The 14,914-nt window shown below is 40.5% G+C and overlaps 1 protein-coding gene across 1 annotated transcript in view; it reads left to right on the top strand.

Annotated features, from left to right (window-relative positions):
- SLC17A8 (solute carrier family 17 member 8) overlaps positions 1-14,914 on the top strand; it is a 52,503-nt gene that overhangs the window by 17,543 nt on the left and 20,046 nt on the right. Inside the window, exons 2-5 of the mRNA XM_037846781.1 lie at positions 3,174-3,426; positions 9,481-9,599; positions 11,233-11,347; positions 13,989-14,076. Coding sequence (XP_037702709.1) covers positions 3,174-3,426; positions 9,481-9,599; positions 11,233-11,347; positions 13,989-14,076 — 575 coding nt within the window. The remainder of the gene's footprint in view (positions 1-3,173; positions 3,427-9,480; positions 9,600-11,232; positions 11,348-13,988; positions 14,077-14,914) is intronic.

Here is a 14,914-nt window from a genome sequence, read left to right as displayed (position 1 = left end):
TCTAAAGCCTCTCCATGCACATACAGAGATGCTAAATTTATGACTGGTAATGTGTTAATATAACACTCTTTTGAGTACCAGCCATTGCACTGAATAGTTTAAATGCATCATGTCATTTACTCATTAAACAGCCTTGTGAGATAGCCATTATCATTATCAGCCCCAGTTTAGAGAGGGGTATGCTGCAGCTTAAAAGGGTCAAGTAACTTAATCAAAGTCATGGAGCTAACACATGGTAGAAGCAGCTTTCAACATCTTTGACTCAAGAGCCCATTCTCTTAAACAGTCTCCTGTACTCTGTCTTCCATGATGTCTGGGCAACAGCTACAAAGTAACAGATGCAGATGACAAAGGGACTCGGGAATTTAATTGAGAAGATCAGAGACTTGAGTTCTGGGAAACACATGAAAGGGGACCAGGAGTCTTGCACAGCAAGGAAAAAGATTTCACATCTTCCCTCTGCGTCTACTGGTTGTGTAAACTTCGGCAATCCACCCTGCTTTCTGAATTACAGCAGTATTCTGTGCCAAATGGGAGTATTAGCTCTCTTATGTCTCACTGAGCTGTTCTAACCATCAAATAAAAAAATTATATGGAAGTGTGGAGAGAGGGAAGGGCACAGGAAAAGAACTGAATTTACTTCATACAAACATTACTGTAGCTATTATATACTATGTTTTAGCTAATATTAATAGTACTATCATAATACCACATCAATGTTAGAACATCAGTTTTCCCTGCTATTCAAATTTATATGTTTTCATGCTAGAAATTCATGGAGACCTCTGGAGCTGCTAAGTACAAACAATCCTATCATCCAAATAACTCTCAGAGCTAACATAACAGAACCAATGCTCGGTCTAGCAGAGTGGATTCACAAATTATGGTGAGGATTAATATAATAAAAATAAAAAGATTGAGTTTTTACTATGTGTCAAGGTCCTAAATGATCTAAATATAATAATTCATTTATGATAATCCTCAGAACAACCCCATGAGGAAGAAACTATTATTATAATTCCCATTTTAAAGATGAAGAGACTGAAGCTTGGGTAGGTTAAATAATTAGGTCAAATTCACACAGACAAGAGTCAACATTCGAACCCAGGCACACTGGCTCCTAAATTGGACATAGATTGGAGAAGACATGAGGCATGCAGGATGACTTCAAGATTTTTATCTTGAATGGAATTATTACTTGGATTGGGAAAGAATTCAGGATTTTTTTTTTTTTAGAGGGAACTCAAATTGGACATGTTAAGTTTGAGATGTGTATTTGTGTCCAGGGAGATGCCAAATAAGTCTGGATGTGAAATTTGGGATCTTTCAGAATATGTGTAGTAGTTAAAGCCCGGAGACTGGATAAGATCACTTAGAGAGTATAGATAGATAGCGAAAGAGGTCTGAGAACTGAGTTCTGGGTCATTCCAGAGTTTAAAGATTGGTGACCTTAAGAAGAGCAGTTTGGGTGGATAGTGGGGAGCAAGGGGACGCCTGATGGGAGTGGGTCCAAGAGAAGGAGGGAGGAAAGTAATCGAAGACAGTGACTTTGGACAATTTTTCAAGGAGTTTTTCTAAAAAGGGAAGATGAGAAGTAGGGGGGTTGGCTGGAAGACAAGGTGGATTTTTAAAATTTTATTTTAATATGGGAAAAATTGGGGAAGAATAGGAATGATCTAATAGAGAATAGAAAATAACTGAACATTAACTATGGGGTGAGGGCGGGAGGTTGTGGAACAAAATTCATGAACAGATGAGAGGGGATGGAAACTAATATCCAGGTAGGAGGAGGTTGCTCTCGGCTAGAAGCATGGACAACAGAAAAGAGAAAGCATAATACATCTGCCTGAATGCAGTCAGGCTATTGTGGGAGATTGTTGAAGCTCTCTTCTGATTGTCAATGTTCTTGCACATTTATTAAGCTTTCAACTCTGAGCCCACAAGCTGGAATCAAAAGCTCCTTCCTCCGTTTTACCATTGTTTCTCACTTTGATTTCAACAAAGCCTACTTTATCCAGTAATTGTCGCTGCTTGTTTACATGTATTTCTTCCCCATCAGCTTAAGAGATGCAGGAGGGCAGAGAATATGCCTCATTCTTTTCCGTTCCCTAATACTTAACAGTGCCTGCCACATACAGTAAGTACTCAATAAATATCTGGTGAACTGAATTGGATCCAGTGTATTTGTTTCCGTATCCATGTGCTTTAAACCTGATTTTGTTTGAGGCATGAGAAGCTGCCAATAATATGCTTCCCATAGGTTGACTGGCAAATTATTTGTTTTTCAATCTAACTATTCTGTTAACCACTGTATTAGCTATTTATTACCGAACTTAATGCTCATGAAGTCTTGTAAGCTTTGCTGATTTTTACAAAGACGTGGACCTTAATTGGCCATGGCAGCATCCTCAGACAAGTTACAACATGTGAAAGGAAGCAAACAGCTCCTTTTATCAGTGACAAAAAGTGTTCGGTTTGCCTACTTTTTTTTTAAAGAAGAGGCTAAATTCATTGTAATGGACATGCCATAATATAAGCCTAGAGAAGTCAGTGAAAAATCCTACCATCTGCGTAAAAGGTGCCCACAGATCAACTCCTCAGAAGAACTTAAGGAAAAAAGGATACATGGTGTGTGCAGTGATAGAAAATGTACCCCTGCTACCACCTAGCATTTTATTAATACTTAGAAAGAGAGAGAGAGAGAGAAAAGAATCTGCCAATGGATGAATATTCTGTACATTTTTTAGCCAGCTCTGGACATCAAAATTAAGACCAAGCATAGGAGGTAGCTGAGTCATACAATGTGGATAAAGTCTATCAATAATACCTTTTCCCCAGGAAATTCAGTACAGTATACTATTAAGGACATAGACTCTGAACTTGGCCTTGAATCTCACCTCAACTGACTTAGTTTCCTGATTTATAAAATAGGCATGACAGCAAATCCATGTAGTTATTATGATAATTAAATGATTTAATGCCTCTAAAAGTCCAACACAATATCCAGAACATCAGTAACGTTAGCTATTATGATTTATTTAAAGAATAATAATAAATAATAACAATAATAATACTAATTTTTTAAATGCAGGTTGCATCCTATTTTGGGTGGTTTTCCTTTGTTTCCCCCTAATCCTGGCCTTTTTTCTCTGTCCATTCTTATGCCAACATAGAAAAGTTGATGGGACCAATGAGGAGGAAGACAACATTGAGCTGAATGAAGAAGGAAGGCCAGTGCAAGCATCCCGGCCGAGACCCCCACTCTGCGACTGCCGCTGCTGGGGTGTCCCCAAGCGGTACATCATCGCCATCATGAGTGGACTGGGGTTCTGCATTTCCTTTGGGATTCGGTGCAATCTCGGGGTTGCCATCGTGGAAATGGTCAACAATAGCACTGTTTATGTTGATGGAAAACCAGAAATTCAGGTCAGTGTCCATCTATGGTGGGAGATCATTTGACCACACCTGTGAACTTTGCCATGTGAAAGAAAACACTGTCACTCATTCACTGATGCGATAAAAAGGTAGAATGGCCACCGTGGGCCAGACAACGTGCAAGGAAATGGGGACGGGATGATGAAGCACGTAGACCAGGCCGTTGTCTTCACAGAGACAAGTAAGCAGTTACATCTTGGGGTTGTAGGTGCTGTGCTGGGGTGTACAGGATGCTCAGGGTCAGAGCAGGGGACACACCTGATTTTGACATTGTATATAATTTCCCAGAGAAAGCGAGGGCTGGATGAAAGATGAAGAACTTGCCAAAGACAGTTCTGATGGGGTTAAGAAAAGAATGAAGAAGGAACAGCATATCTGAAGGCCTGTAGTTGAGAGAGAGAGTGTACACACATGGTGTGTTTTAGGAACTGAAGCAGGAACTCTTTTTATTTTCTGTGTCATGGATCCCTTAGGTAACCCAGTGAAGATTACGGACCCTTTTTTTTAAATTAAAAAAACAAAACACATTGGATTATAAAAAAACTAATTAGATTGAAACAGATATCAAAATATCTAAAAATGAAATTTGTGATATAGAAACAGGCTTTCTTATTAACACATTAGATGACAAAATTATAGCCATGAGCCTAAAAGTTACTGAAATTTTGAAGTCTGAGTATAAATGATGTTTGAGATATTCTAACAACTGTACTGTGAAATGAATGTGTTTATGATTTCCACTGGAGGCAGAGTTACAGGTTTTGATAATACTACCATGGTTTGTTGTCTACATTCATAATTGAAGGAAATGCTAAATTTCAGTTAGCAATGAAAATAAAGATGCCGGTATTTTTACATCCAAATTCACAGATCCCCAAGATTCCATCGACAGACCCCAGGTAGGAGGGCAGAGTGTGGGAGTGAATAACAAAAGATGGAGTCAACAAGGTAATGAGGGGCCAGATTGAGCAAGGTCTGGAAAGTCGTGTAGAGTCACAGATGAGCTTCAGGCAGCCAGGAGATAGGATCACATCTGTGCTCCAGAATAATCGCTGCCCAATGGGAGGGAGGCCAGATTGAATTTGGATAAGAGTGGACGCAGGGGGTCCAGTCCAGAGGCTGTGGTCAACATAAACAAGAATACTTCTGATGTGGCTTAAATGGTATAGTTTTCATGAATCACTGGAATTATATAAATCTAGTTTGTTTCTTAAATGGTAGACCTGGAGAAGTATTGAAGTTGTGAGGGGAAAGACAACTGAAATGTATGCCTAGTGGACATTGGGTTTTTGATAAACCTGATAAAGATACATTTCATTGAATTGAACACATGCAATGGAATGGCTCATGCAGAAATCCGTCTATTTGCAGAGAGGCATCTTGAATAGTTCTTTGGACCCGGCCCATATTTGGACAACTAGTTAGTTCTCCATTCCGATATCCAGAAAATCACTGTTCTGTTGGCTGTGCTATGAAGGTGTTGATGAAATGGGAAATGCTGGAGCACGTAAATTAACTGGGTGTCTTTTCTTATGACATCTTATGTCATAAGGATATCCTATGACTCTCCAAGAGGGGCACGTGGTATGCAATATTTCCTGGTCTGACTTGATCATAGAACACTTTCTTTCATATCACATCTATTAGCGTCACCTGGAACAGTCTCCTGCTGAACACTGGTTTGGGAAAATATGATTTCAATTCATTAAACAGAAGTCTTTGATTGGCTTGCAGCTTTTTTTTTTTTTTTTTTTTTTTTTTTCTCTTTTAGCTAAGAGATTATTCTGTTACAGGAAAATAGCACCATGGCGATTCTTCTAACCAGTCACTTTTTGATGTCACAGCTGAATCTGTCCTTAAAGGATATCCTGGTTGTGTGTGTGTGTGTGTGTGTGTGTGTGTGTTTTGGAGGGGAGCAGGGGGAGAGAATCTCATTTATTTTTAAATAAAGAACGATGTATATTAGCAAGATTCAGATGTGTATCATATGCATTCTCTCAGCCTTTTGTGAGCAAGACCAGCTAATTAAAACTTGTCTGCTAAGGCTCAGCTCCAAATGAGATGCTGTTTTCCATTTGTTTGTTGCCTGAAAAGATAGGCCTGGGTCAATAGAGTCTGCTCTGAGGCATATGGAAAAGACATTTTGATAAACCCCAGGAATAATGCTAGTGTGTGTACTCTGAGTTTCCATGGTTTTGCCCTCTGGAGTCTTCGAGAAATTGATTAAGATCTAAAAATATACTTTATATCATTTTCTCTGGCCTCAAGATTAGGACTTAAGTAGCATTTCAGAAGCTCTACCACAACTCCAATTTATAGCAGGTCATTTCTTTCTTGTCCAAATAGAATATGGCTTAAAACAAGCTGAGCCTGTTAAACCTAATGACAAAATTTTCATTCATTGTATTAGGAAAGGCTGTGAATGGTGTTTGTGTTTGGTTGGTTGGTTGGTTGTTTTATGGGGATCAAGCTAGATATTTTGTGCTGAGGCATTTTTAAATCCTCATTTTCAAAGAGAGAGCAAGAAGTAGGCAGAGTCAATAGCTAGGTTTTTCAAATGTATGACTGGCTGAGTCCCCCCAGGGCTTGTCTGTCTGTATGTGGGTGTCCGTCAGCCATGGTGGTCAGAAGGACAGACACCCATGGTAGAAACAGGGAAGCAGAGTCTGTGGCTGGGCCAGAAATCCTTTTAGAAGGAAGTGTGAGTGGGGAGGTAGTAACCGACATTTCTAGTAATTCTTTGCTAGCCCTCGGTGTTAAGATGGGGATAATAGGGTTGCTGTGCAGATCGAATGAGATCATTTAGATTAAGCACCTGTATTAGTTTCCTAGAACTGCCCTAACAATTTACCACAAACTTGATGGCTTATGACAACAGAAATTTATCCTCTCACAGTTCTGGAGGCCAGAAGTCTGGAGTCAAGGTGTCAGCAGGGCCATGCCCCCTCCAGGCTCTAGGGGAGATGCTTCTTTGCTTTTCTGGCTTCTGGTGGCTGCAGGCATTCCGTGGTTGGAGGCTGCATGCTCCCATCTCTGCCTCCGTCTTCACATGGCCCTCCTCCTCATCTGTCTTTTCCACTTCTGACTCTCTCAGCCCTCCCTGTGCCTTTCTCTTCTAAGAACATGTGTCATTGGATTTAGGGCCCTCCTGAATAATCCAGTCTATGTCATCCAAAGATCCTTAACTTGTTCACATCTGCAAAGACCAACCATTATGACTTTAACAGGGCTCGAATGATGAAGAAAATCAATTGTTGGCAGAGCTCTTCATGTATCACTGCCGAGAACAAATGGAAGCCCCGTCCCCTTGGAGAGAAAGCCATGAGCAAGGGATGATGTGACTGACAGTTGGCAGCTGGATGAAGGGGATTTAGGGAGAGAGTCCAGTTCTCCCTCTCCTGTTGGATCCTTGGGTCATTCTGTGGCTTAGAGACAGCTAGTCTTTCTTTCTAGGGAGAAAGTCAAGTCTCTATAATCAGTGGAAAAATATGTTTTTTTGGGTCAGGCATATGAGGGGTTTTGATCTCAGCTCCTCTTGCAACTGATTATTTAGCCTTGGGCAAGTCAGCTAACCTCTCCAAGCCCGTTTTCTTATCGGCAAAACAGAGCCAATAGTCATTACCTCAAAGTGTTGGAAGAATTAAGACAGGAAATATATGGAAAGTACCTTAATGAATTCCTGTCTCTCCTCTGCTCAAACCTCCCAGTGGTTTCCATCTGTCTTTGGGTAAAAGCCCAGGTTGTTACAGTAAGAATGCATGACTATCTCACTTGATCCCTCCTCTCCTCTCTTACTTTAAATCCTGCTCCCTTCCCCGTCACTCAACACGCTCCAGTTCCACTGACATCCTGGAGTCCCTCTAATACTCAAGACATGCTCCTACCTTAGGGCCTTTGCACTCACTGCTGTTTCTCTGCTTGGAAAACTCTTCTCTCATAACCATGGGGCTTGCTCCCTCCCTTCCTTCAAGTATTTACTCAAAAATCACTTTCTCAGCGAGGCTTTCCGTGCCCATTCTATATAATATTTAACTCCATCTTCCCCCTCCCCAGCACTTCATATCCCCCTTCCCTGCTTTATTTTTTCTTCTCATCACTGGTCACCATCTAACATAGCATGTACTTGTTTATTGCCTGCTGTCCCCACCGTAATCTTCCTGAAGGTAGGCATCACTATCTTCACTCACTGCTGTGTCCCTGGTGCCTAGAACAATGTGTGGCACATCATAGGCACAAAATAAACATTTGGTGAGCTGATCTGAGTTAATGATTGTTAGTTCCTTTTCATTTGTGAGCTTCAACTTCCTAATCAGTAAAATGGGAAACATAATAGAGAGTACTGGCTGATATTCCCTGGACTAGAAGTCAAAGACAATCTCTTATTTGATTTGGTATTTACACTGTCAAGAGCCTGATCTGGCACACAGGAGGTACTCAGGGAAAGTTGAATAAATGCACAAATAAATACGTAACAAATTGTGATAGGAAAATAAACTGATGAAAGTCTGAAAAATGTATGATGATAATTAGGAACATGTAATGAAATTAACAGCTTGCATTCTGATGTCAATGCTTTACAAATCCAATTATGTATTCATTCATTCAGCAAATATTTACTTGCACCTTCCCTGTTCCCAGGCATTTGTTTTAAGTACTCAGGCTATAAAGACAAACAGGACTCAGCTCCTACCTTAGGGTTGCTTGCTGTCCAGTGTGGGAAATGGACATGCAAACAGCTAGTTCAAGAACAGCACAGTGTCTTATTTTGCCTGAGCTGCTATCACAAATGCTTCAAAATTGGTTGATTTAGACAGCAGGGATTTATTGGCTCATGGTTCTGAGCTAGAAGAGGTCTAAAATCAAGACATCAGCAAGGCTTGTGTTCTGGTGCTGGCTGGTAGAATCCTTAGTGTTCCTTGGCTTTTTTCCCTGAAGTCCTCTCCTTTCTCACTTCTGCGACTTCAAGGTCCTCTTTATAAATCCTCTATTAATCCAGATGAAGACTCACCTCCATTCAGTTGGGCCACACTGAAAATAACATCTTCAAGAGTTCCTCTTTACAGTGGATTCACACCCACAGAATTGCAGGTTAACATTATGAACATACTTCATCTAGGGTTCATAATTTAACCTCCCACACACAGCGGGGATGTTAGGTGTGTAAGGACAGAAGTCTGGGGACCAGCCCAGGGCAAAGTCACCATTCCGTGAGGGGGAGTTTGGAAGTTTCCCCAGAGGAAGGGATAGTTTCAAGGAGTCTGAAAAGCAGTGAGTTGATTAGCCAGTGGGAGAAAATCAAGAGAGGAACTTCAGCCTAGAGAGTCACATTTTCAATGGCCCAAGAGTTGTGAAAGGTGTGTGGTATGTGAATATATCTCAATAAAACTGCTTAAAAAAAATAAAAAAAATAAAAAAAAAAGAATTGTGTAAGGGTGTGTTGTTGTTTTTGTCATTGTCATAATAATGATGATGACTGCTAACCTTGACTGAGTCTGCACTATGTTCCAGACAGTAGCCTGATGTGTTACACACCAGAGCTCTAAGCAGAGGATATTAGGAATATCATGCTGTTTATTTTCACACATCCTATAGATTGGTAGAAAGAGCTTTATTATCCTTACTGAGAAAGGAGAGACTTAAGACTCTGATTCCCTTTGTGTTCTCTGATTAAGTTGGCATCTGCATAACCTGGTAAATAACCTAACAAAACCAGAACTTAGCTTTTGTTTTCATCATATGCTCTTTTGTTTTCTCTGCAGCATTCATCACTATGTTATGCACCAAATATACATATTTGAATGTGTACATAACCGCTCCTTTCTCCTATTAGAATGGGAAGCCCATTCTTGGCTTTGTTCACTGCTGTATCCCCAGCACACAGTAGGCCCTCTGTAAATATTTACTGAATAAAGGAGGCAAAGAAGAACTTCATGAGATTATTATGTAGAATCATTAGTGGAAAATGGTGGTAATGTTTGTTTGTTTGTGTTTTTTTTTTTTTTTTTTTTTTAACAAACACAACTGTCTCTGATTTCTCATTTCCAGACAGCACCATTTAACTGGGATCCAGAGACGGTGGGCCTTATCCATGGGTCTTTTTTCTGGGGTTATATTGTGACACAAATTCCAGGTGGCTTCATTTCAAACAAGTTTGCTGCTAACAGGTAAGATAAACTGATTTACCATGAATGCTGCACAGATCGCAACATGACTTTGTGCTTTTACCAAATCTGTACAGTCGGTTGTCAACCTGGGGGGTGAGAAAAGAAGGACACGTGCCATCCTGATGGAGAGACTCACAGATATTGACCCCAAATGATCCTGTTCTTAAAAGTCTTTTTAATTTACTTTTCCATGCAATCTAATTCACCTTGCCACTCTTTAAGAGATTATATAGTAATCCTTGCCCCTAACTGACTCACTGTGTGACCTCTGTCAAATCACTTTTCCCTTTCTGGGCCTCAGTTTCCTCATCTGTGAAATGAAGCATAGGACTAAACTGTATTTTGGTTTCCTTTCACTAGTGGCATTCTGTGATTCTATGCACTTTTATCATCCAGTACCATAAAGGTTTCATTAATGAGCAGTAGGGGCTCACCTGTGGATTGCATGATGTGTATTTAACACCTCTGACATTCTATAGTAGGTGTCTGAGTAATTACATGTGTCCAAGAACAGAATGAGCTGCCTGAAGAAGTAATGAGTTCTCCCTCAATAGAGGTATTCAAGTAGAAGAGGGTGGCCACTTGGGGGAGATGTTGTAGAATATATTTATGTACAAGAAAAGGAGTGTACTAAATATCTCCAGATCCCTTCCAGTTATATTTCTTGTATGACTTTACACTAATGGAGTTTATGAAGTATATTACACTTTGTGAAATCCATATAGTGATTGCCTAAGGAGCATTTTTTAGAAAGAGAGTGAGAGAATAGGAGATAATAAAATAGAATAGGAAACATCCAAGTGAATTGCCCATAAAAGGGTAAGTATTGGTTTGTGAAACTTGTTTCAATTACATTTGAGTGTATGAGAATGTACTCGGTTTTAATATAACATTTTCATTTCATGGGTCAAGGTCAAAAATGTTTGAAAGTTACCACGGTGAGATCTAAATGTGTATAAGCCTGACTGTAGCAATAATCTTCTTGCCTAATTGTGTCCTTTATTTATTGATACTTACCTAGTATATTCTTTATAAAAACTGATACAGTATTGGGTGCTGCACAGTCTCCTGGGTTACTTCTTACATCTCTGCCCTAAAAAAAAAAAAAAATCACACCTATAATATCACATCCCAGCACATAGAAAGGGCTGAAACATCATAGTGCTGGGATCCCCCTTTTCCCAGGACACCCGGGCAGGCAGGGAGGAGAGGAAAGGGATCCTGGGCAGGGAGTGGGGAGCTAAGACACACACCCAACTTGTCCCGTGCTTGCTGGTCCTGAGGTCTGAGTCAGAATGGGTCAGTGTGAACCAGGCATCGGGAAGGAGCAGGCTATGAGTCTCCAGCAAGCTTACGTCATGGGGGCAAACCTCGAGCTTTCCAGGAAGTCATCCAGGCAGGAAAATCTCTGCTGCCAAAAGAAGCGCCCTTAATTGGTCTAGGGACTGGAGCTTGGAAATCAAAGCAGGCCTGGAGCACACCGGACCCTAATGCAACATCTATTTTGCTGAATTAATGTCTATTAACTTCCATAGGGACCTTCCATGAACTGTGGGGTTAATTTCTGATGTTTAATGGACGCGTCACGTCCATCAGTGGGTCTGCCCCGTAACACCATGTTTTGGTTCCTCAGGGTCTTTGGAGCAGCCATTTTCTTAACATCGACCTTGAACATGCTCATTCCTTCTGCGGCCAGAGTCCATTACGGCTGTGTCATGTGCGTGAGAATTTTGCAAGGACTAGTGGAGGTAGGAAATACTTTCTTTACAGTTTTCAATATTGTAGGAAACAATGTGGTTGGTTCAGTTCCCTGGATGCTGAAACAATACCAGGCAATGGGAATTTATTGGCTCTCGGTTTTGAGGCTAAGAGAAGTCCAAAGCTGAGGTGTCAGTAAGGCAATGCCTTCTTCCCGAAGACTGGCGATCTGGGGCTGGTGACTGGTGGTCTTTGGTCCTTGGCTCCTCTGTCACGTGGCCAAGCACACGGCAGCGTCTCCCACCCCCTCTGGGTTTCGCTGACTTCTGGCCTTTTCTTCTGGCTTTTTTCTGCCTGTGGACTTCTCTAGAAGGTCTTCAGTAATAGGATTAAGACCCATCCTGGTTTGGTTGGGCCACAACCTTAACTGAAATAACCTCACCCAAAGGTCCTTTTTACAATGGGTTCACACACTACAGGAATGGATTAAGTTTAAGAACATGTTTTGCTGGAGTACATAGCTCCAAGTCACCACAGAGATCCTTTAGAAAATTCAATTTCTTAAAAAAGAAGCAACTTTTACTTAATTTTCCTGTCTTCCACTTTGTTCTGCTCTTTCAGCTCTCAGGATATGGCTGCAATTATGACTATTTAAATTTAAATGCCTTGTGTAATTCCAAATTGATACACAATAAAGAACTGTTTCATAGAAGCATAAAATTTCAGAGCCAGGAATGATCTTCAAGATAATCTAATTCAACCCCCTCATTTTAATAGATGATGAAACTGAAGCCCCCAAACCAAAGTTCACGCAGCAAGGGCTCTTCCCAATTTATACAGGCTTACTGATGAATCTGTAAATTTCCAAGGGTGGAGTCTTAAGCAGAGATTTAACCCTATGAAGGAGGCAGCATGCTATAGAGCTAGATACTAAATATTTTGGGCTTCGAAAGCCATGTAGTCTCTTCAAAAGCCATGTAACTACTTGTCCCTATAGTGCAAAAGCAGCCATATGCGATATGAACTGTTCCAGCTTGTTAACGCTGCCAGAATGCAAAACACCAGAAATGGATTGGCTTTTATAAAGGGGGTTTATTTGGTTACACAGTTACTGTCTTAAGGCCATAAAGTGTCCAAGGTAAGTCATCAACAATTAGGTACCTTTACTGGAGGATGGCCAATGGCATCTGGAAAACCTCTGTTAGCTGGGAAGGCACGTGGCTGGCATCTGCTCCAGAGTTCTGGTTTCAAAATGGCTTTCTCCCAGGACGTTACTCTCTAGGCTTCAGCTCTTCAAAAATGTCACTCTTAGTTGCTCTTGGGGCATTTGTCCTTGCCTAGCTTCTCCAGAGCAAAAGTCTGCTTTCAAAGGCTATTTCCAAAATGTCTCTGTACGCTGCAGCTCCTCTCTCAGCTCCTGTGCATTCTTGAAAGTGTCCCTCTTGGCTGTAGCAAGCTCACTCCTTCTGTCTGAGCTTATATAGTGCTCCAGTAAACTAGTCAAGGCCCATGCTGAATGGGTGGGGCCACACCTCCATGGAAATTATCTAATCAGAGTTATCACCTACATTTGGGTAGGTTGCATCTCCGTGGAAGCACTCTATCAAAGAATTACAATCTAATCAACACAAATATGTCTGCCCACACAAGATTGCATGAAAGATAATGGTGTTTTGGGGGACATAATACATTCAAACTGGCACATGAACCAAATGGGTGTGGCTGGGCTCTGATACAACTGTATTTATGGATGCTGAAATTTGAATTTCTAGTCACTTTTACATGTCACAAAATATTATTCTTCTTTTGATTCTTTTCAGCCATTTAAAATGTAAAAAACATTCTTAGTTTGTGGACTGTACAAAACAGACAGCAGTCTGCATTAGGTCCATGGGTCATAGTTTGTCAACCTGTGATGCCTGGCAATGCTTTCCAAGCTTCAGTATGTCACCACTCACCATCATGACTGTTGACACATCCATATACAATTTGTAACATTATTTGCCTATTGTTTTCCCTTAGATCTACTTACTTAAAAAAACACAAACAGAAATTTATCCTAAGCAACAGTATCTTTGAAATCATGGGTTTGACCTGCTAGTTATATTTTTTCTAAACCATATTATAATATATAATATATATTATAGCAGATATGTCATAACATATGTATTATAACATATTATTAGATATATATAATTTTATAATATGGTTTAGAAAATATATATTATAAACATATTATTATATATATATTATTTTGTACTATCTCAAATCTAACTCTAGTTCCCATAGAGGTACATATACTACACTTTGGGAAATGCTGATGTGTTGGAAAGAACACAATACTGGCAGTCATCAAGGCCAGTATCTAGGCACCTGAGGACTGCGAGCCTCAGGTTTGATATCTTGAAATAAGAGGACAGACCAGCTGATTTGGAAGTCTCCTCCTATGCTGATATTATATAATAATATGAAATATGAAGACTCCCCTCTGCACTCCCCACTGTGTTTACATTTGAATGGTGTTAGAATTCAGCATCTATGCTGTGAGTGAAAATAACTGAGACATACTATCTAGTGTCTATAAATTGGGCTTTAATATTGCAGCCTGTGTAAAAGAAGCAGGAGCCACATTTTAAACACAAACAGAAACTGGAGTCAAATCAAATAGTCTATTTTCAACACTTTTGCCAGGGTGTGACCTACCCAGCCTGCCATGGGATGTGGAGTAAGTGGGCACCACCTTTGGAGAGAAGTCGACTAGCCACGACCTCTTTTTGTGGTGAGTGTATTAGAATCATAACAGGTTTCATTTAGGAATGCTTTGGGCTTCAAATGACCAACAACTGGGTAAGGATGTTAAATAGCATCTATTTTTTTTCATGTAAAGGTAGTATAAAGGCAGGTGGTTACTGGTGTTTGCTCTGCTGCTCAATAATCCATCAAGGACTAGACATGCTCTGGCTTTCTACTTCACTGTCCTCAGAGTGATAGCTTTTTACTCTTATACTTGCTCCGCATGTTCACAAGGTAGCTGCCACTACTCCAAGTATCAACTCCACATTCAAGGCAGGGAGGAGTGCAGAGGGGGCCCTAACCACATTTATCCCTTTCATCAGGAAAGCAAAAGCTTTCTCAAAGTTCTCTGACAGACGTCCACTTACATTTCTTTGCCCATAATTGTATCATATACTTTACTAACTGCAGAGAGGTTGGGAAAGCAAGTGCCTCACCTTTCCAGTCTCTCTGATAGAAGGAGGTGAGGGAGAAGGAGTTGGAAATGGATGTTGGGTTAGCCAACAAATGATATTTGCCAAGGGCAAAGTGGAAGAGATGTGATCACCAGGCTTTTTACAAAGAAACTGAAACTGAAGCTCAGTGACTTGCCCAAGGTCACACAGATGCTAGGTTGTGAAGCTAGAGCAAGACCACTTGATTCTGGGCCCAGGTCTTTCCTCATTACCTACTTCTACCACATACATTTTGTTATAAAGACATCTTAATGACATTTTTGTCATTATATTCCAGCTAAAAATAGGTGGAGACCATCCATCTTATCTGAAAGTAAGTTGGCAGTTCCTAAGTAGTGATGTGACTTTAATTCCTTGTTCTCTAAATTT

The sequence above is a fragment of the Choloepus didactylus genome, chromosome 8 (genome assembly GCF_015220235.1).
Source record: "Choloepus didactylus isolate mChoDid1 chromosome 8, mChoDid1.pri, whole genome shotgun sequence".
Taxonomy (NCBI): Eukaryota; Metazoa; Chordata; class Mammalia; order Pilosa; family Megalonychidae; genus Choloepus; species Choloepus didactylus.
Note: the sequence above shows the minus strand (reverse complement) of the source record. Positions and strands in the feature narration are given on the sequence as shown.